The 23,864-nt window shown below is 39.8% G+C and overlaps 1 protein-coding gene across 1 annotated transcript in view; it reads left to right on the top strand.

The window, feature by feature from the left end:
- The first annotated feature begins 7,167 nt into the window (after nucleotides 1-7,167).
- The window catches only part of KMO (kynurenine 3-monooxygenase), a 57,480-nt gene continuing 40,783 nt past the window's right edge, over nucleotides 7,168-23,864 (top strand). Inside the window, 1 exon segment of the mRNA XM_043568633.1 lies at nucleotides 7,168-7,287. Coding sequence (XP_043424568.1) covers nucleotides 7,234-7,287 — 54 coding nt within the window. The 5' untranslated portion in view covers nucleotides 7,168-7,233.

Raw genomic sequence — 23,864 nt, 5'->3', positions numbered from 1 at the left:
TGTGGAGCCCGAGGTGGGGCTCAAACTCACGAACCGTAAGATCATGACCTAGCCAAAATTAAGAACCAGATGCTTAACTGCTGAGCCACCGGGAGCCCCTATTTTATTTTATTTTAAATGTTTATTTATTTTGAGAGAAAAAGGGATAGAGAATAAGTAGGGGAGGGGCAGAGAGACAGGGAGAGAGAGATTCCCAAGCAGGTTCCACACTGTCAGCACAGAGCTGGACACAGGGCTCAAACCCACAAACTGTGATATCATGACCTGAGCCGAAACCAAGTGTTGGACACTTAACCAGCTGAGCCACCCAGGCACCCCTATGAGGGTTTATTTTAAAGCTACAGTAATTTGGCTATGGCATTGGCCCTGGCATAAGCACATGCAGAGTAGATGGAATGAAATAAATTAGAAACCTGGAACCAGACCCACACATACATGAACACTATAGCTATGCCAAAGGAAATACTAGGAAAAGGAAAGTCTTTTCACTGAATAGTGCTGGTGAAAATTGCATATTCATTTGGAAAAGAAAATGAAATTTGGGCTATGAAAAAGCTTATAAAACATGATATAAAGCAAAAGCCACAGAGAAAGACTGATAGATTTTCATATAGTAAAATTAAGAATATCTTTTCAGGGAAAGGCCAAGATGGCAGAGCAGCATGGAAGGTTTTTGCATCTCTCGTCCCTGAAATGCAGCCAGATCAACACCAAACCATCTTGCAATCTAGAAAATGGATCTGAGGACTAACTCAGAAATCTGCATAACTTGAACCACAGAACTCGGCAGGTACGCAGTGTGGAGAGGTGAACTAGAGGAGACAGAAGCTGTGGAGGGTAGGGAGCTGTTTTTGCTTATGGACAGAGGACGGGGGGGGGGGGTTGCTGGGGGAAGTATAGGACAGGCACTTGGCCTGAAAGCAGCTGGAGGAACAGAGAACGAGTGGAAACACCCATTAACAAGAAAGGGAGAAAGGAGAAAGGAGAGGGTTTGGATACCATTAAGAGTCTATAAATAGAGGGAGGGTAGAGGCTGAAATTCCACAGCTTGATATCTGGCAGAGCTCTGGTAGGAAGCACAAATCCCCAGGAGCAGACAACGAGGTCCAAGGGGTTGTCAGGTCACATGGGTAAAGGCAGTTCCCCTGCTGAGATGACATTTGGTAGAGGATGTGAGACCTCCCTACAGGCAAAGGTCCCAGCAGACTCTGGAGAACAGCCATGTTTGCTGATGTTGGAACAAGGATGTGAGATGTGGTGAAGCCTGGCACCAGATGTGTGTTGTGATTTACCATAATCCCTGAAAGGCTGCGGCTACACAATCCCACGAACTTTTCCTGGGGCAGGCTGGCACCCAGCCACAGTCTCTGGGCATCTGCAGCAGCACAGTTGTGCGAACGTTCCTGGGGGCGGCTGGCACCAGCCATTGCTCGGTGAGACCCTCCCTCCAGAGGGTCGGAGTGGGTCAGAGCTGCAGAGCCCTCAGAAGTAAGAGGTTTGGAAACACAGTCCCATCTGAGATAGAACTTGAAAGGGAGGTGCCACCTGGCACTCGAAATCAACCACAAGAAAAAATTTGGAAAGACTACAAATACTTGGAGACTAAAGAACATCTTTCTAAAGAATGAATGGACTAACCAAGAAATTAAAGGGAAAATTTAAAAGTACATGGAAGCCAATGAAAATGATAACATCACAGCCCAAAACTTCTGGGATGCAGGAAAGGCAGCCATAAGAGGGAAGTATATAGCAATGCAGGCCTTCCTAAAGAAGGAAGAAAAATCTCAGATATACAACCTGAACTTACACCTAAAAGAACTGGAAAAAGAATAGCAAATAAAACCCCAAAACAGCAGAAGATGGGAAATAATAAATATTAGAGCAGAAATCAATGCTATTGAAACAAACAAACAAACAAACAAAAAGGCAGTAGAACAGTTCAATGAAACCAGGACTTGATTCTTTGAAAGTATTAACAAAATTGATAAACTCCTAGCCAGTTTGATCAAAAAGAAAAGGAAAGAACCCAAATAAATAAAATCACGAATGAAAGAGGAGTGATCACAACTAACACTGCAGAAGTACAAGCAATATAAGAGAATATTATGAGCAATTATATGCCAATAAATTGGGCAGTCTGGAAGAAATGGACAAATTCCTAGACATATAAACTACCAAAACCGAAACAAGAAGAAATAGAAAATTTAAACAGATCCATAACCCATAAAGAATCGAATTAGTAATCAAAAATCTCCCAAAAAACAAGAGTCTAGGGCCAGATGGCTTTCCAGGGGAATTCTACCAAACATTTAAAGAAGAGTTAACTCCTATTCTCTTGAAGCTGTTCCAAAAAATACAAATGGAAGGAAAACTTCCAAACTCATTCTGTGAAGCCAGCATTACCTTGATTCCAAAACCAGACAAAGACTCCACTAAAAAGGAGAACTATAGACCAATTTCCCTGATGAACATGGATGCAAAAATTCTCAACAAGATACTAGCCAACCAGATTCAACAATACATTAAAAGAATTATTCACCATGACCAAGTGGGATTTATACCTGGGATGTAGGGATGGTTCAATAACCACAAAACAATCAATGTGATACATCACATCAATAAAAGGACAAGAACCACATGATCCTCTCAATAGATGCAGAAAAGGCATTTGACAAAATACATCATCCTTTCTTGATAAAAACCCTCAAGAAAGTAGGGATAGAAGGACCATACCTCAAGATCATAAAAGCCATATATGAAAGACCCACCACTAATATCCTCAATGGGAAAAACCTGAGAGCTTTTCCCCTAAGGTCAGGAACATGACAGAGATGTCCACTCTCGCTACTGTTATTCAAGATAGTATTAGAAGACCTTACCTCAGCAATCAGCCAACACAAAGAAATAAAAGGCATCCAAATCAGCAAAGAGGAGGTCACACTTTCACTCTTTGAAGACGACATGGTACTGTGTATGGAAAAACCCAAAAGATTCCACCAAAAAACTGCTAGAACTGATCCATGAGTTCAGCAAAGTCGCAGGATATAAAATCAATGCACAGAAATCTGTTGCATTTTTATACACCAATAACGAAGCAACAGAAAGAGAAATCAAAGAATTGATCCCATTTACAATGGCACCAAAAGACATAAAATACCTAGGAATAAACCTAATCAAGGAGGTGAAAAACCTATACACTGAAAACTAAAGAAAGCTTATGAAAGACATTGAAAAAGACACAAAAAAAATGGAACAATATTCCATGCACCTGGATTGGAAGAACAAATCTTGTTAAAATGCCAATACTACCCAAAGCAATCTACATATTCAATGCAATCCCTATCAAAATAACACCGGTATTTTTCACAAAGCTAACAAACAATACCAAAATTTGTATGGAACCAGAAAAGACCCAGACTAGCCAAAGCATTCCTGAAAAAGAAAACCAAAGCTGGAGGCATCACAATCCCAGACTTGAAGATGTATTACAAAGCTGTAATCATCAAGACAGTATGGTACTGGCACAAAAACAGACACTTAGATCAATGGAAGAGAATAGAGGACCCAGAAATGGACCCACAAATGTATGGCCAACTAATCTTTGACAAAGCAGGAAAGAATATCCAATGGAATAAAGACAGTCTCTTCAGCAAGTGGTGCTGGGAAAACTGGACAGCGACATGCGGAAGAATGAACCTGGACCACTTTCTTACACCATACACAAAAATAAACTCAAAGTGGATGAAAGACCTAAAGGTAAGACAGGAAGCCATCAAAATCCTAGAGGAGAAAGCAGGAAAAAACCTCCTTGACCTCGGCCACAACAACTTCTTACTCAGCATGTCTCCAGAGACAAGGGAAACAAAAGCAAAAATGAACCATTGGAACCTCATAAATAAAAAGCTTCTGCTCAGCAAAGGAAACAATCAGCAAAACTAAAAGGCAACCAACAGAATGGGAGAAGATATTCGCAAATGACATATCAGATAAAGGATTAGTATCCAAAATCTATAAAGAATTTATTAAACTCAACACCCCCAAAAGCAAATAATGCAGTGAAGAAATGGGCAAAGATATGCATAAAACACTTCTCCGAAGAAGACATCCAGATGGCTAACAGACACATGAAAAAAATGCTCAACATCACTCATCCTCAGGGAAATCAAAACCACAATGATATACCACCTCACACCAGTCAGAATGGCTAAAATTAACAACTCATGCAACAACAGATGTTGGCAAGGATGCAGAGAAAAAGGAACACTTTTGCACTGCTGGTTGGAATGCAAGCTGGTGCAGCCACTCTGGAAAACAGTATGGAAGTTCCTCAAAAAGTTAAAAATAGAACTACCCTATGACCTGGGAATTGCACTACTAGGTGTGTATCCAAGGGATACAGGTGTGCTGTTTCAAAGGGACACATGCACCCCCATGTTTATAGCAGCACTATCAACAATAGCCAAAGTATGGAAAGAGCCCAAATGTCCATCGATGGATGAATGGATAAAGAAGATGCTATATACACTCACACACACACACACACACACACACACACACACACACACATACACACACACACACACACAATGGAGTATTACTCAGCAATCAAAAAGAAGGAAATCTTGCCATTTGCAACTATGTGGATGGAACTGGAATTGGAGGGTATTATGCTAAGTGAAATTAGTCAGTCAGAGAAAGACAAAAATTATATGACTTCACTCCTATGAGGACTTTAAGAGACAAAACAGATGAACATAAGGGAAGGGAAACAAAATATAAAAACAGGGAGGGGAGACAAAACAGAAGAGACTCATAAATATGGAGAACAAACTGAGGGTTGCTGGAGGCGTTGTGGGAGGGGGGATGGGTTGAATGGGTAAGGGGCATTAAGGAATTTACTCCTGAAATCATTGTTTCACTATATGCTAACTAATTTGGGTGTAAATTTTTAAAAATAAAAAATAAAATTTAAAAAAGTAAACATATAAGAGTGTAAGAATGAAAGATGTTATTTGCAACATATATAAAGAATAAAACTCAAATATAATGTCCACTTAAAAAAAAAAGACTACTCAACAAAAAAGCACTATGCAAAAAAAGAAAAGCAAATTGTGAATAACAGGTTAAACAGTGGTAACTTCATTAACAAAGAGTATAAATTAAAATGACTACAAGTGGGGCACCTGAGTGGCTCAGTTGGTTAAGGTCTGACTTGATTCAGGCTCAGGTCATGATCCCAGGGTTATGGGATCAAGCCTTGCATTGGGTACTGCACTGAGTATGAAGCCTGCTTAGGTCTCTCTCTCTCTCTCTCTCTCTCTCTCTCCCTCTCCCTCTCCCTCTCCCTCTGCCTCACTCATTCATTCACTCTCTCTCTGTCTAAATAAATCAATTAAAATAAATAAGTAAAAAATAAATAAGTAAAAAAATAAAATAAAAATAAGTAAAAAATAAATCAATTAAAATAAATAAGTAAAAAAATAAGTAAAATAAAATAAGTAAAAAATAAAAAAGTAAATCAATTAAAATAAATAACTAAAAAAATAAAAAAAAATAAATAAGTAAAAAACAATATATTGAAGTTCGAAAAGAGGTAAAACTAAGCTATCTTAAGGATGCATATATGTCAGTAATATTATAAATAAAAGCAAGAAAGTGATAAAGTCGGGATGGCAATTGCCTCTATGAAGGGTGGCTGGTAGGCAAGGGACATGTGTAGATTTCTGGGCTTCTAGCAATGTTCTTTTTCTTGGCCTAAATGGTGGTTACTTTATAATAAAATTTTGCTCTACAATAAGTAAAATTACACTACTGTATTTTTGTGTGTGTGTGCTTTACTGTTTGTGTTACAGCCCATGATTTAAACATAGAAGAATGAGAAAGTTCTCTATATACTGATACGGAAAAATTCTTGAGTTATATGTTGTAAAAAAAAAGGTGTGGGAAAGTAAAAGTGTATATAATTTTCAAATTTGTTACTATTTATGGAAAGGAAGGGGGAGAGAGGGAGAGGAGGAGAAGAGAGAGAGAGAGAGAGAGATTGGCTTTAGAAGAGCAGGTAATGCAGACACTAAACAGGTGTTGTCTTTGGGCAGGAGAAATAGATGGCCAAGGGACAGGGTCAGAAGAGTGAGTATTCACTGTAAGACCCTTTGTTGTGTCTTTTGAATTTCACACCATCTGAATGTATTGCCTATTCAAAATAAATAAAATTACCTAAGAACAAAAAAGTTTTCTAGCAACTCTGACACTACTTACCCACAAGGGGCCGCTATTCGATGATGATTAACTATTCCCTCACCAGGGAGAAACCTGAATGCTCCTGCCTCTCTCCAGGAAGTGAAGAAGTGTCATCATTTAGTTCTTACTTTACTCTACACATCATGTTCCAGGGAGAAAAAAACCCTCAATTCAATTCAAAACTATGCACCAAAAATAAATAATACACATGTAACATGGGATGAAAAAAAGAAAAAGTGGAGAGAGAAAATAAGCCAGGGTTGAGTTTACAAGAAGCACAGCATTCACTACTTCTCCTGGAGTTAATGCGCAAGTTAGATTCTAAGGTTTCTTGCCTATGATGCAAAAAAAAAAAAAAAAAAAGCTGGGGAGGGAAGTATGGCCAGTGACAAATTCACAATCTTGTTCAGGAGAATATTAATACTAGGAAAAAAATTTCCCTGGAGGCCTAAGACAGTCTGAGAGGACCCTCCATGTGCTCATCCTGACTGGTCTTAATGGCAATAATCCATGCACAGTTGGATTATGACTGTGTCACAGTTGTGACACGAAGCCACCTGTCTCTCCTAGAGAAGGGTAAGATGCTTTGGGACTTCAGATGAGGGCAGTTTCATTCATGGTTAGTCATGAATGAAAATGAAAGTAAGAATGCATGCTTTAGAAAAAGAGGGAAAGCCTCAACACTGTACTTAAAAAAAAATCCCCTGTCTTACACGTAAGGTAGAGAGTGGGTGTCTTCACTTGGCTGGATTTTTCAAAATTTGGTTATTGCAATGAATTCTCTTTTTTCTTAAAGCTGAACAGCTTGTGCTTTAGGCTACTAAGGGGTTAAATGCTATACTCTAAGTTCAAGGGGAATTAGCCCTGCTCAAATCGCTGCTGGTTAACACAGGCAGGGCTCTGGGCAATATAAAGGCGGGGAAACCAGCGGCCAGGAGACACAGCTTCCTTTGTGACAGGAGCTACAACAATTATAAAAACACTTGGGCAGTCATGGAATTATCTGATATTCAAAGGAAAAAAATAGCTGTCATTGGTGGTGGCTTGGTAAGAATCTATTTGGATATATTATTCCTGTTAGTGATATTGTATTGGTTGTCATTATTCTTAATAATTATTATAAATCACTTGTACAGATTGTTCATCTTCTTGTGGGACCTTTCTGATATTTAAAGACACCTACTTTAAATGTGGTATCAGTTTTCACGTGCTGTTTCTTAGGAAAGGAATTTTATTTCCATGAGGTACAAAAGTGTCTGTTTTCCCTTATCATTTCAGATTAGCATTTCCTAAAAACAGAAAATAGAGCAAATTGAATTTGATTTATCCCCATGTTGACTATGTTTATAAAACAGATATTAGGGTAAATAGTCATTTTAATCAAAACATTTGCCTCATCTGGTGAATAACTCAGTTTATATTGTCTAATAATAAGAATAAAAGCTAATGCAAAATCATTATGTTGGATGTTTGCAAGTTATTTGAGTAATTGGGAGTAGCACCTATTTGGTCGCCTGACTTATTTGGCATGTCCAATGGAGCACGTAAAGTGATAGAGTGAGGGGCTCCCATGTCACTGAGCAAATGAGATTAACCTGCAAAGTCTTGCCCCACACCTAAAAAATGGGGGGGCGGGGGTTCTCCTCTGCAGCCATTGTTATCTTAACAAAGCTTCTTCTGTTTACTGTGGGGCTGCCTGAAGTAAACTATATTGTTTTCCTCTCTCAATGGAACTCCTATTTTGGAATAAAAATATCACTACTAGTAAAAGCTTAATCATTTTGTTTTCACCTTTGCTGTAATCATTTGCAGGCTTTTAGCTCATAAGAATTCGTTCACTCATTTACTCAACAAAAATTTCTTAAGGGCCTAATATACACCAGACACCGTTCACGGCTGCATATAGATTAGTATAGTTTATACCACACATATATTTACATAGTATATGACAATTTTGTCTTTCGTTCTGCCTTCGCTATGATCTTTCCTCAAAGTACTGTGACAGAACATTTCTGGTTCTAAATTTCAAAATGCTAAGGAATGTTGTCACATGCCATGTTGGTAAATACACGTGACATATGTTGTCATTTCTTTATACTGGGCTTCAGTCTAATTCTTTCCTATCAAAATGTTGCATAAAGTGAGAATTCATGTATTCAGTGCAATGGGATTGAGTGCACACTATGTGCCAACATTGTTTTAGTTACTAGGAAGACAGTGGTGAGCATTCCATGCAGGTGAGGGAGAGTGGAGGAGAAAACAAATACATCATTTCAGTGAGAGATAGACCCTGTAAAGAAATGCAAATAGGGCAAAGCTGTAGAAAGTCTTCACGAGTGTCCATTTAGAGTGTGGTCAAGGGTGGCCTTGCGGAGGGGCCTGAATAATAGAAGGAAGCAACCATGTGAGGGGCTACAGAAAGCATTCCAGGCAGAGGGAAGAGCCTGAAGGGAAATGCTGAGGTGTTAAGGAGCAGACAGAAAGGCAGAAAGAACAAGGCTGGAGAAGAGTAGTTCTGCAGGAAAGAGAGATGAGACAGCCAGATCCTCCAGGGTCTTAGAGGGCGAGGCAAGAAGACTGGAGTTTACTCTGAGCACGATAGGAAACCGCTGGAGGACTTGAGGCAAGAAAGTGAGTTCTGATTTGAAAAGATTCCTTGAGCTAGTGTGAGGAGAAGGCCTGGAAAGTTTTAAGACAAGATAGACCCATTAAGAGGCTGTTGTGTTTGTCCAAGACTTGGACGAGGGTAGCAGCAGTGACACCTCTTAAAATGTCGCTTATCAAAGGGGAGATAACTATGTGGTTGCATATATGATTTTGGAAGGCATAAAAGTGTGACTGTCATCCGTGCATTTCTCACTGAATAACATTTAAAGTCTTCATCATGCAGCCACTTCACTATCTGGGCACAAACATGTGCTAGAACATGGAAGACATGTATTATATTAGAAGCAACTAAAATTCCTCTGCAAAGGAATTCTATCTACCTTATTATGTAGGCTCATACCCAGGAATCATGTTTGATTCCTTTTTTTTTCATTTTATGCAAACGCCTTTTCTCTTTTACTCCCCTAGTAAGCCTTAGTGATTTTCTTTTTTTTTTTTTTACACGTTTATTTATTCTTGAGACAGAGAGAGACAGAGCATGAATGGGGGAGGGGCAGAGAGAGAGGGAGACACAGAATCGGAAGCAGGCTCCAGGCTCTGAGCCATCAGCCCAGAGCCCCACGCGGGCTCGAACTCGCGGACCGCGAGATCGTGACCTGGGCTGAAGTCGGACGCTCAACCGACTAAGCCACCCAGGCGCCCCAGTGATTTTCTACTCAAAATCGATTTCATCTCCGGCCATTGCTACCATCTCAGTCCAGGCCATCATCATCCCTCATCCACCTCCTGTGTGAGCCCCCAGCTTCTCCTCTTATACACAGACAGTTCATTCTCCACATAGCAGCCACAACGGTCTGCTTTTATTTAATTTATTTTTTTATTCTTGAGAGAGAGAGAGAGAGAACATGAGCAGGGGAAGGGCAGAGAGGAAGACAGAAAGAATCCCAAGCAGACTCTGCACTGTTAGCATGAAGCCTGATGCGGGGTTCGAGCTCACGAACTGTGAGATCATGACCTGAGCCAAAATTAGGAGTCAGATCCTTAATCAGCTGAGGCACCCAGGCTCCCCCCACAATGATCCTTTTAAAACATAAGTCTGGTAATTATCACTCTTCTCTAATACCTTCCAATGGTATCCCCTTGCAAATAAAATAAAATCCAACTCTTTACCAAAGGTCCTAGTTGAACTGAGCCTGTCTACCTGCCTGGCTTCACCCTTTCCCTGTTTTATGTTTTTAAATATTATCTATCAGCAACCCAAAATACACACTTTATTTGTTCTGGGTTTTAACCTATTTATTAAATGTCAACTCCAACTAGAATATAAGCTCATATTTACCAATGTATTCCAGTGGCTGGAACCATGCCCTCACTACTTAATGTTATTATTTAGTTAGTATTTGATAGATGAATAAATAAGAGGGATGAAAATTCTCTTAAGGATATGAGCATGAAGGACATGTGACAATGGATGAAAGCTTGAATTTTGAGTATATTATGAAAAAAGGTATTAAATAAAGCAGTTCAAGAAGGTTAAATTACATCCATAGAGGACAAATTAACTTTCTTGCCCATATTCTTTCTTGTGTCTTTTTGTTCACTTTCCCATTCTCTTCTTGCCCATGGGCCATATCCTAGGACTTTATACTGTCTACCACATTGAAGGCTCTCCCTAGCCCCTAGGGGAAAAATTGCAACATAGTTAAGAGCTTTCACTTAGAAGTCCAAAGAAAACAGTGAATTCGAATTTTTTTCTTTTTCTTTTTCTTTTTTTTTTGGTCCAGTGGTGGCCTTACCTAGTGAAAAGTCACCCTCTAAGAATTGCCCTTGCCTTGCTGTAAGTGGCCATCTGATCCTGTGATAGGCCAATTAATTTCTTTTCTTTGAAGACAAGCCAAATCAAAGAGGTCAGAAGGAATCCACAGATAAATGAAGGAACTCTCATTGAGAAACTAAAGATGAAAGAAACTAAACCCTGAAAATTTTACAAAAACCTTAATCTGAATATTTAGAAAAATCACTGTACGATTTAGACATTTTCCTCTTTCTGTGACACACTGCTTCCTAAACCCTTCTCCTGCAGATGGGATTACCTCCTGGCAGCTGAGGGATCAACCCATAAAGTCCTCTTGCCTCCTGGAAATGCCCACAGGGTTTTGTTTGCTTTTATCATATGCTGCATTCTTTACAAGTTATTGATACGCATGGGTTATTTCCCCATGGAAGACATTTAACCTTAATATAATTCTTCATATTGTCTTATCTTTGGGTCCTACTCCCTTCCCTTTTATAAAGGTTATCCCAGTGCCTTATACTGTCAAACACACTAACATGTTTTGTGTGTTTGAGTTTGCTTTCAGAAGAAAGTAAGGCATCATGCATTTACAACTTGTGGGCAATCAAAAGAAAGACAATGTTTTCCATCAGAATGGTGTCATAAGGAATGTCATCCTTGAAAAAGGATTTGAAAAATAACCTCTATGTTTCAGGCTACAGGTGTAGCTTTCCAATTCTAACAAGTTAGCCTCAGGGGAAAAATCCCATAGAATCTTCTTTATTCTGTGTTATGTTTTCTGGTTTTGTTTTTTTTTTTTTAAGTTTATTTTGAGAGAGAGAGAGAGAGAGAGAGAGCACAAGCAAGAGAAGGGCAGAGAGAAAATCCAGAGCAGGCTCCACACTCTCAGCGCGGAGGAGGATGCAGGGCTCAAGCTCATAAACCGAGAGATCATGACCTGGGCGGAAACCAAGAGTTAGCCGCTCAACCAACTGAAACTCCCAGGTGCCCCTATGTTTTCTCTTTTTGCAAAGTGACAAGCCAGTGAAGTCAAAAGAAAGTCTATCTAACCTGTCCAGTGTCCTCAAGCTATGTTCATCCTCAGGTCCTTGGTATTCAGAAATGCTGCTTCTGATGACTATTATCAGTGTTTAGCAATATGATAGAAATGGCCGAGCCAAAGGGCACTCTTTGGGTGACAGCTACAGCTCCTTGAGCCCTCATTTTCTGTGTGAAGCCAGGAGCATTAGCTGAAAGAACTACTGAGGATTCCAGGCTCAGCTGTCACCACTGTTGAATGTGCCCACTGTTGTAGCACACATTCCAAAGATGTATCACAGGGTGTCATTGAAGGATTTCTTCTGTCTCCTCTGCTGATAAGCAACCCCACTACACATTGTTTTGTGATTCATTCTCCCTATGATTGTGCTAGCAAAATTCTCCTTGAAAAGGTATTTAGAGGTTAAAGTCTTTCAAAATATTCGATTGAGGAGAATACCAAATTTTATGACTTGTTGTCCATAATCATGACCTGTCCACTGGTATTCAAATCAGGTTAGTGGCCTCTGTTGATGAAATTGTCTTAGAAACAACTGATCCTTGACTCTAGGAGAGGGTGCGTGTCATGTCTATAGATGTCAGGTTCCCTCATGGATTTATAGGCTTAAAGTGGTCTTGAGGCTATATTGGCACAGGAGTGTGTTTCTGTCCTGTATTCTTGGGATCTTTTGACCTCACCAGGCACTCTTCGCTCAGCTGATTGCAACAGAAGGAGCATTTGGTAATGAGGGGACTATAATCAGTTGGGAGGACAGGAAATACCACAGAACACCAGATCGCTACCTCTTTTAACTCTAAAATTTGACTGCTTCCTTTTCACACTTTCTTACCCACACACCTCTAGCTTTGTTCCCAATCTGGTCTTTGCAAAAGTAGAAATCAAATGTCACCTAGAATTTTTACTTTTGCCAAATATCCTAGATACGTATAAGCCGTCGATTATCTATAATCTTAGGTCAAGGCCTATAGATAGCCTGGTTCAAGTGCACATTTTTTATTTTCTGCAAATGTTAACAAGACAAACCATGTAAAGAACATAATTACTATGAGCCTTTATTCTTATTCTTATTTTATTAATATGAAAGTAAATAAAACTCTATTCACTCTACTCTTGATTTCTACTCTCTAGTCACCGAAACTTATATATGGGAAACGCTCATTTCTGCACTAATATCTATCCCTTCTTAAAAATTTTTAAAAATGTTTATTCATTTTTAAGAGAGAGCATGCGTGCACATGAACAGGGGAGGGGCAGAGAGAGAGGGAGATAGAATCCGAAGCAGGCTCCAGGGTCTGAACTGTCAGCACAGAGCCCAATGCCAGGCTTGATCCCATGAACCAGGAGATCATGACCTGAACTGGAATTGGGCACTTAACCGACTGAGCCATCCAGGTGCCCCCACACTAATATCTATCTAGCACCTTCTACAAACAGGAGTGGAGTGGATTTCTCTGTGGCTGTAGAAGTCATCCTGAATTTGCTCTATGGCTAGGGACAAGTTTTGATCTCACTCTGTAGCTTTCCTCAGCCTCTTTTCTAGTTCTCCTTGTGCTTTGATCCCTCTCATCAAACAGGTTTATGATTAGTATTTAGCTGTATCTCTAATTCTCCAGGAGGTTTGACTAACGCTTTGAGATTTTTTTTTTTTTGTTACCCAGACACTCTTTTTTTTTTTTAATTTTTTTTTAACGTTTATTTATTTTTGAGACAGAGAGAGACAGAGCATGAACGGGGGAGGGTCAGAGAGAGAGGGAGACACAGAATCTGAAACAGGCTCCAGGCTCTGAGCTGTCAGAGGACCGTGAGATCATGTCCTGAGCCGAAGTCGGACGCTTAACCGACCAAGCCACCCAGGCGCCTCCCCAGAGAGACTCTTAAGGTGCCTCATGAACTACACTGTTACCTATGTAACACAGAGTTTGATCATTCACCCCTCAGAGTTTGCTCATTTACTGCTGTGTGAGCAGTACCTGCAATGGAACCAACATCTTTAGGGAGCTCAAAGCTTAACTGCCTCGAAGCTTAACTGTCTGTTTTGCTTTCCTTATCATTTGTCCCCAAATACTTTTGGACAGTTTGTCCATGATCCACACATACATCTGTCCACTCAAAGAGAAAAGTCCTCACACATGAGTGATTGTTGTCCCCTCATATTTAGGGATCACTCACTGTTGGTGGTGACCTAACTTGGTACTTCTTTTCTGGAAGACAGTTTGAAAAACTCTGTATCTATCAATATTCTTAAAAATGTGTGTGTGTGGGGGGGCGGATTTCAGAAAGCTGCACGAGCTATTTCGTTCTCGAAGCTGGCCTCAGAGAGGTATTGCCTTCAGAGGAACAATTATCCTTCAACCTAAGAGAGATGAAAAGCAATTAAGAATCTTTAATGTGGTCTCTCAAAAACACCAAGTCTGGGGAAATTCAAAACCTGCAACAAAACCTTAAAAATAATCTTGTCCCACACACTCTCAGTTTCTTTCACCTGCTTTGTAGCTACTCCAAAAACAAAACCAGAGAAGATCAGACAAACTCCTACAACAGTCTAGGCTGTCAGCATCCTCTCCCCAACTTATTTCAGACCCCCTTCTTTCTCTCCACTCTATCTGCTTTCATTCCGCTATTATCTTTATTCCTCCCTGGTGCTAAGACCCAGGAGCCAATGGGGCACCATTTCATTATCGCAATTTTATCAAAAGAAATAAATGGGTGCATTATGATCGTTTATAATCCAAAAAATTAAAATAGTTTAATGTCCAAATATAAGGGCATTGCATACAAGGTAATGTAAAGCAATTATTTTAATATTTTGATTTAAAATATTTTCTGGGATTTCCTGGGTGGCTTAGTTGGTTAAGCATCAGGCTCTTGGTTTCAGCTCAGGCCATGATCTCACCGTTCATGAGTTCAAGCCTTGCATCAGTCTCTGTGCTGATGCTGCAGAGCCTCTTTGGACTTCTCCCTCTCTCCCTCTCTCTCTCTGTCCCTCCCCTGCCTATGCATTCTCTCTCTCAAGATAAATAAATAAAACTTCATAAATAAATAAAATAAATAAAGTATTTATGACATGGAATATATTCACAATATACTATTATTTTTTTAAACAAAATAATAAAATAAAATCTACAATATGCTACCATTTTTAAGAGAAATATTATGTTTTATATACATAGAAAATTTTAACACTGGTTCTTCCTGATGGTAAGATTGTGGAAGATTAGTTTTTTCCTTCATATTTATCTGTGTTTTTTAACTTTTTAATTTAAAAATGTTGAGTTCTTACTAAGTATCAGGTATTGTGGCTTGGACTAGAAATAGAAAGAGTGATAAAATATGAGTCTTCCCAATATCATTACTCTCTGGGAACTTACAGCCTGTGGGAAAGTCAGACAGGAATGTAAATAATTAATTCAGTTCATTGTGATAGATATTAAAACACATATATTCATACAGATATCTGCAGAATTATAGATTCTCCTCTTTTGGAGGAGGAGAGGCATCAAGAAAAATGGCACTGAGAACATGAGTCTTGAAAGAAGGCTAAGCATTTTACAGATACAGAAAGCAGGAAAGGATAGTTCAAGTAAAGGGAACATTATATTCAAAGGCATGGAGTATAAAAACGCATGGCGTATTCAAGAAATGTGCAGTAACTTTGGTATGCCTAAGACAGAGAATGGCAAAAAAATGAATTGAAAAGAGAAGTTGGGGTCACATGTAAGAATCTTTTAGTTCATGTTAAAAATTTGGGACTTTTTTCTGCAGACTTATGAGGAGCTAATAAAGGACTTTAAGACAAAAAAAAAATTCATCCTCTAATTTTTGTCTCCTAAGAGACACCCCGGCCAGTGTGGAGTATGGCTTGAATAGGTAGAGACTGGGAAGATTCTTGGAAAACCATCACAGTAGTCCAGATGAAAGGTCATGACTTCTTTAGAGAAGTGTCTATTCATGTCTTCTGCCCATTTCTTCACTGGATTATTTGTTTTTCAGGTGTGGGGTTTGGTGAGTTCTTTATAGATTTTGGATACTAGCTCTTTGTCCAGTATGTTATTTGCAAATATCTTTTCCCATTCTGTCAGTTGCCTTCTAGTTTTGTTTTGTTTCCTTTGCACTGCAGAAGCTTTTTATCTAAATAATCCAGTGAACAAATGGGCAGAAGACATGAATAGGCACTTCTCTAAAGGAGACATCCAAATGGCCAACAGGCACATGAAGAGATGCTCAATATCACTCCTCATCAGGGAAATACAAATCAAAACCACACTGAGATACCACCTCACGCCAGTGAGAGTGGCTAAAATGAACAAATCAGGAGACTATAGATGCTGGAGAGGATGTGGAGAAACGGGAACCCTCTTGCACTGTTGGTGGGAATGCAAATTGGTGCAGCCACTCTGGAAAACAGTGTGGAGGTTCCTCAAAAATTAAAAATAGATCTACCCTATGACCCAGCAATAGCACTGCTAGGAATTTACCCAAGGGACACAGGAGTGCTGATGCATAAGGGAACCTGTACCCCAATGTTTATGGCAACACTCAACAATAGCCAAATTATGGAAAGAGCCTAAATGTCCATCAACTGATGAATGGATAAAGAAGTTGTGGTTTATATATACAATGGAATACTACTTGGCAATGAGAAAGAACGAAATATGGCCTTTTGTAGCAATGTGGATGGGTGTGGAAAGTGTTATGCTAAGTGAAATAAGTCATACAGAGAAGACAGATACCATATGTTTTCACTCTTATGTGGATCCTGAGAAACTTAACAGAAGACCATGGGGGAGGGGAAGGGAAAAAAAGTTACAGAGAGGGAAGGAGGCAAACCATAAGAGACTCTTAAAAACTGAGAATAAACTGAGGGTTGATGGGGGGTGTGAGGGAGGGGTAAGTGGGTGATGGGCACTGAGGAGGGCACCTGTTGGGATGAGCACTGAGTGTTGTATGGAAACCAATTTGACAATAAATTTCATATTAAAAAAAGAAAGAAAGATGGGGCGCCTGGGTGGCTCAGTCGGTTAAGCGGCCGACTTCGGCTCAGGTCACGATCTCGCGGTCCGTGAGTTCGAGCCCCACGTTGGGCTCTGTGCTGACAGCTTAGAGCCTGGAGCCTGTTTCAGATTCTGTGTCTCCCTCTCTCTGACCCTCTCCCATTCATGCTCTGTCTTTCTCTGTCTCAAAAAAAAAAATAAATAAATAAAGGTTAAAAAAATTTAAAAAGAAAGAAAGAAAGAAAGATCATGAGGACCCTAGAAAGAGAATGGAGACTATGAGTAGGAGGTCTATTTTGAGAAAGGTTCAAGAGGATCAATAGGCCTTGTTGCCTGATTAAATGTATATTGGCAAGTAAAAGGGGTGTTAAACATTCTCCGAAGTATCCTGGTTGGTTGAACTAGTGGACAGAGTTGCCATTCTCTAACATGGAATCCAGAAGGTGGAGGTTTGAAGCCTGAGGGAGGGGAATAAGTTGTATTTGAGGCATGTTGAGATGGAGATGCCTGTAAGACCCCCAGGTAGAAAGAGGTTCACTAAACAGACACGAGTTCAGGAGAGGGATCAAGGCTAGAGAAAAAGTCCTAAGAACACTCACAGTAAGTGTGTGTGACATTCACTTTTTCATCATCCGAGGAGGACAATCAAGACTACTTCTTGGCTTCAAAGAACAAGTCCAGATGATACAGGCTGGAGAGTTCAGGCTAAGGCTTAAATATTAAAACATATATGCAATAGCACTCAATTGTAGCAGATGTAATCATTACTACTCAAGTATGAAGACATTTTTATGTGCTAATTTCACAGTAAGTGCAGTTAACAATCTGGTTCTTTTCATTACACTGATATGTCCAAAGATCAAATTGTTGAGAAATCAAAGTATCATTCAATGAGTGGGAGATATAAACAGGCTTTTCTGTTTGGTGACAAACTTAGGAAGGCCTATGATTCTTAGGGAGAGTTTTATGTTTCATTAAGTCAAAAGTAGTCAACACCACTTAACATTACATTATCAGATTAATTTCAAACACATAATAAAGAGGCATAAAATGCATGACATTTTTATAATTATGATGCTCCTCCCTACTAGGGTCAGGATTTATAAATTAAAAGGTACAGTTTTCCTGAACAATCATTGCCAGAGGTCACATGAGAACCCGCAGAAACTTGGCGAATCCTCTTGCATAAAAATGAGACAGCTAAACACCAGGGATGCATACTTCAGTATTTACATAAAAGAAATTTTCAATTTTTTTTAATGTTTATTTTTGAGAGAGAGACAGAGACAGAGCATGAGCAGGGGAGGGGCAGAGAGAGAAGGAAGCACAGAATTTGAAGCAGGCTCCAGGCTCTGAGCCATCAGCACAGAGCCTGACTTGGGGCTTGAACTCATGAGCTGAGCCATGAGATCATGACCTGAGCTGAAGTCGGAGACAACCAACTGAGCCACCCAGGTGCCCCTCAAACGATGTTTTTAATTAGTAAGTTAGGCATCAATATTATGGGCCAGGGTGGGGTCAAACATATGACTTGCAAAAAAAGAAGTCAGAAGAGACAGGAAAAGAAGGCAGAGAAACAGAAGAACAACGGGGTCAATCCATAATTATGTAACCAAGGAATCACCTCAGAGCTCTGTTTATGTATGAACAGGCTTGACTAGTTGTTATTAAAGCTTTTAACTTGCAAATTATTCTATGATCAAACAGTTTACTCTTGTGGACTTTTGGTGATTCAAAATAAATATAGAGACATTTCATAATTGTCTGCAAACTTAATAGAACCGCCCTTTCTCTGTCAAGGCTGACCTCCAAGAACACACATCATGGAAAGCCTGTACTGCTCCTAGGTATCCTACCCTGCCCCATTTCTTCTCTCCTTTCACCTCTCTCATCTCTAGTTATGCTGAGAAACCAGCTGAGCCTTAACTGAGAGTCTGTGGTGGGCTCACGGTGGTTTACACACATTTTCCTTTCCATTTATATCTTTATGTCTTATTAGCTTTTTTGCCAGTGTAACAACTAAAGAAGGTGCTGACAGTTCCAATTAAGCACATTTTACAGAAGGTGAGAAGGGGAAATAAAGGTAGAATGACAAAAGCACTTTATTAGCTATGTTACTAATCCTTCTAGCTGAGCTTGTATAACACCTACATATATATGAACACACTGTGGTCTTGCAGAAGACTTTTATTTACTTTTCTTCTTGTTTATTAATTATAATAAGAAGTAGTAACTCACCTCACCACTTAACACTAGAATTAACACATTGCCAATGACATCTATCACCCTCTGTGCTAATTATAAACATTGCCCTGAATCTTGTGTTTATCATTCACTTGCATAAGTTCTATGTATATATGATATATTTATCTCATATAAACACACATAAATAATTCACATACATGCTTCTAAAATTTACATGTCTACATATATCTGTGGTTTAGGGTTGGTTCTCTTTATTTATCAGAGTGCCATGCAGAATGAAATCATCTGGGGCTTATTCTTTTCCCTTATAGTACTACTAAAATATTCATATTATTTCCTTTCATTGTGTGAATATGCCATGATTTATTTTTCATTCCTCTTTGATGGCCATTTGGGCTGTTTCCAGTATTTTTGTTTGCCTGCTTTAGTTATGAAGAGTACTGCTCTGAACATTCTGACTTGTGCCCCCTAGGCATATGCCTTAAAGATACATTGCAGATTTGTCAGATATATGAGTATTCAGTTTGACAACATCATCACTAGTAATGTATAAGAGTTTCCACTGGGCCTCATTCTCTCTAACACGTGATTTTTCATGAACCAAGATTATGTTTAATCCTATTGTGTCCACATCACTTGGCATTCCATCTCCCCTTGCCCCATGAGGAACCATGTATACGTGTTCAGTTGGCGAACACGCAAGAAATGTTGGGTACTGGAGAGGGATCAATACCTGCCAACCTTAGAAAAGGCTGAAGAGGAATATCCACTCTAGGCAGCTTCCTCTCCCCAGATCCTGGAATCAATATGGGTCAAAGAAAAGGAGCCTAAGAAACTCATGAAAGTAGACCAGTGGCCCCCCACTGGCTTGGAACTGAGTCTGTTCTGAGCACAGTCACTGAGACTTGCTTTTACATCCTTTCTTGTAGCTGACTTCCCAGGAAATGGATGAGGGCATTTCTTGCTTCTGTCTACTCTTAGATTATTTCCCACCTCAGGTTATCACTGATCATTAGTCACCTAGATTGTGGCTTGTATGTGCTCCTTGTCTGACCTGTTTTCCCAATAAGGAAGATCAACTTCCACATTACTAGATTTAGCTTTATTCCAACATTCCTGACCCTGTTGGTCTCCTTACCAGTATCCTTCCCAGTCTTGCTTCCACCATAAAAGGAGCAGTTAGAACTATACACTGTGAAAGAAAGAGACATTTCTCAAGCCTTTCTCTTTTTCTTCAGGGAGACTTAGTCCATTTAGGCTTTATTCACTTCTGTAATTGTTTTCTAATCTTCCAGATTTATTTTCACTAATACAAACATCACTACTATTGCCCTTACTAGATGTTCTTTAACACACAAATGAAAGGAATATAGATAGACAGGAAAGTTTTCATAAGTTGGAAGAGAGCAGAGAAGTAAGAAATTTAACATGTTTGTTTTTCAAAGAAGTAAATCAAAGGAGCTATAGTGGGGGGAAAACTGAGTCTAAGGCTGTGCTGGAAAGAAGTTAAAAGTTATGCAAAAGATGTTAAGACACACAGTGTTCTGTGCCAGGCACCGAGTCATACTGGTAGTTGAGGCATCTTGACCACTGTTGAGAAAGTGATGCCAGAAATAGAGATGAACTCACTTCAGATTGAAGAATTGAAAAGAAAGCAATCAGATTGAGGGATTAAAAGGAGAACAACTTGTAATGATCTATTCAGACACATCAAATGCCAGCAAGGAATGTGTTCATAATTTCAATAGTGGCTACATGGGAAATAAATGGTTTATTTATTACGACTTTTGTTTAGAGCAGTTTTAGGTTCACAGCAAAATTAAGGAGAAGGTACAGAGATTTCCCAATATTTCCAGCTCCCACACATGCATCGCCTCCCTTGTTACCAGCATCCCCCACAAAATTGGGATATTTGCTACAATTGATGAGCCTACATTGACACATCATCATCACTCAAAGTCCATAGTGTACATTGCAGTACATTCTGTGGGTTTGGACAAATGTATAATGACATGTATTTACCCTTAGGGTATAATATAGAGTGTTTTCAATGTCCTAAAAAATCCTTTGTGATCCATCTATTCATCCCCCACCTCAACCCTGGCATATTTATTTTAACAAAATAATTGAACAGGGATTCTTGGCTGGCCTTCCAGAATATTAAATATGTGAACTGCTTTGCAAAAAAATTAAATTTGAAACCTTTCTACGCACATAATGATTAAATAGGAGCAAAGTTTTAAAAATAACTATCATCAGTCTACAGAAATTGAATGATACGAAGGAAGTTTCGTGGCCACAGTATCAATGAATGGTGACAGGAACCCAAGCTTGAACCATTGGATTATTTAAAACAAAAACAAACAAACAAAAAACAAACATAGGTGCTTAGATGTGAAGGTGATTTGGAGCAGAGGAGGAAACACTGGCATGGAAGAAATAGAAGGCAAGATTCGTGTCAGCCTGTGCCTGCTCCTGTACTGACAGACCCTGAACATTGAGCTGGGGCATGGCCCTCTCCTTAGCTCCTAAACCACCAGGGAGCTGCTGAGAACCTCTGAGGCCTCCCACCTCTGGGCTCCTGGAGGGAACCATGGGGAGTACCCTCTCCCAGATGTGCCCCCATCTAGCTCTGTGATTCCTCTCTCCAGCTTCTCACTGCTACCTTCCCTTCCAGAGGGTCCTCTGGATCTCAGTTTTATGGTAAGCAAAATTTCCAGTGTGTTCACTTTACTTGTTGACTTTCCCCTGAAACTCCTGGCTTTAGTTTAAAACTTGCGGCCTTCTCCCACATCTTGAGTATGTCTGGATGGGGAGTTGGCATGGTATCCTTACTCTACACTGCAACTTCTGGACTTGTAGGCTTCCGTGTTATTTGCAAACCTTCTGAGGCTTGTGTCATCTACTTATATTCCATTCTGTTGTTGTCAATCAACCTGAGCCACTTCCCACCAGTACTGAGGATTCCAGCACTTTCACATAATCTTTTTTCTAGATCCCAGCCCCACCATTCACCCTGAGGGACTATCAACATTCACATGGATGACCCATGCAGTTCCCTAGCCCCTTAATCTTTGAACTGCACACTTCCAGTTTCTTCAATCTCCACCATACTTCAGCCTCCAAGTCCCATGACCCATGTTGGACTTGGACCTTGTCATCCCACAGCACTGCTCCATCTAGGGCAACAGAGTCAGACCTTGGACTCTGATTAAAAACCTCCTCACTCCCTCACACAGTTGCCTCTACTACATCTGCTCTTTACAGGGACCTCCTACTTCTCCCTGTTCGGGAGCCTTCTGCTGCTTTCCTTGCATTTCATCCAACTTGGTGGTTACTGTCCATCAGTTCAAATAAAATCTTCAAGTTCTTGCTTTCCATCCCATCCAAATGGCCAAAACCCACCCTTCCTTGATTCCAGTGGGTTTCTTCCTCTGCACAGTTCAGTGCTGCAAGAAAAAATACAACCTAACCTCACATCTTGGTGCCACTATAAATTCAGTCTCCATCTTCAACTGTATCTCCAATGGTATCCAGACACACTTCTATTTTATTGATAAAGCACTCATATTCTGGAACCAGACTGGATCCATTTGAATCTCCACATCAACTTCAGCACTCACTAGCTGTGTAAACTTAGGTAAGCCATTTCACTTCTCTGTGCCTCAATTTCTGTACCCATGAGACAAGATAACAACAGTACCTCCTTCACATGGCTGAAGTGCAGATTAAAGGAGTAGAGCAGTATACATCATGACCACTTCAAGGGCACTGTCCATCATCAGTGTTGTTTCCTAAATCAGATTTGTTTCATTCTCTCTAGTAGTTACTTTTAATGTTTATCATGTGCATCTTCTACTTAGAATCCTCCTCCTTCAGTTACATTTTTTCTCCTGGAAGTCATACCCTATCCCACTCCACACCCTTAATTTGACTTGAGCCTCCTTCCTCTGTACTCTCATAGCTGAACTTCCTCTACTATATTGTTGATCACCTTGTGTGGTAATTGACTGTAATCCCCTTGAGAGGCCTGGTATCTCTCTCTCTCTGTTGTATCCCTAGCACATAGCACATGGGTAGCACATAGGAATATGTGTGTGTGTGTGTGTGTGTGTGTGTGTCAAATAATATTAGAAAAAAATGAAGACCTACATAGGACTGTGAACTCCCTGAGGCAGCTATTTTCTCTGGATCACTTTTAATACCTAGCAAGGAATAGACATCTTGTAATACTTGGGAAGCAATAAGTATTTTTCAAATAGCAATTTTTCTGCATCTCTTGAGAGTTGTTTTTAAATTTCCAAGAGGATTCTTACTCTTTATCAACTTGCTTCTTCTCTACATATCAAAATAGTCTCATCTTTCAAAGCTCAAGTCAAAAGTAATGTTTTCCAGGAAGTTCTTTACCAATCCCTTTGTTCTGGTTATCTTTTGCTATGTAACAAACCACTCTAAAGCTTAGTGGCCTAAAACAATACTCTATTACCATGCCTCACAGTTCTGTGAGTGGTCTGTCATATGGCTGCAGTCATGGAGGGCTTGACAAGCTGAACATCCAAGATGGTGCCCTCCCATGATAGCCAATTGGTATGAGCTGTTGATTAGTAGAGAGCTCAGCTGAGGCTCTTGATGGGAACTGCATATGGCCTGCCCTTGTGACTTGAGTTTTTCACACATGGCAGCCTCCAGTTATTTATTCTTCTTAAATGATCACTGGCTTCCAGAAGGCAGGAAGCAGAAGCTTGCAGGCCACCTAAAGACTATGCCTGCAAAAAGCTCAAGTGTCACATCTACTGCATTTTATTGATCAAGGTTATCACAGACCCTCCTGGATGCAAGGAAATGGAGAAATGAATTCCATCTTCTGATGAAGGAGTATCGAGGTCGTAACTGTAGAATAGTATGTAGGATGGGATATACTGTTATGGCCATCTTTAAAAAATAAAATTTGTCACATCCCTCAAGGGAAAATTTATCCCTTTCTTGT

The sequence above is a fragment of the Prionailurus bengalensis genome, chromosome E4 (genome assembly GCF_016509475.1).
Source record: "Prionailurus bengalensis isolate Pbe53 chromosome E4, Fcat_Pben_1.1_paternal_pri, whole genome shotgun sequence".
Classification (NCBI taxonomy): domain Eukaryota; kingdom Metazoa; phylum Chordata; class Mammalia; order Carnivora; family Felidae; genus Prionailurus; species Prionailurus bengalensis.
Note: the sequence above shows the minus strand (reverse complement) of the source record. Positions and strands in the feature narration are given on the sequence as shown.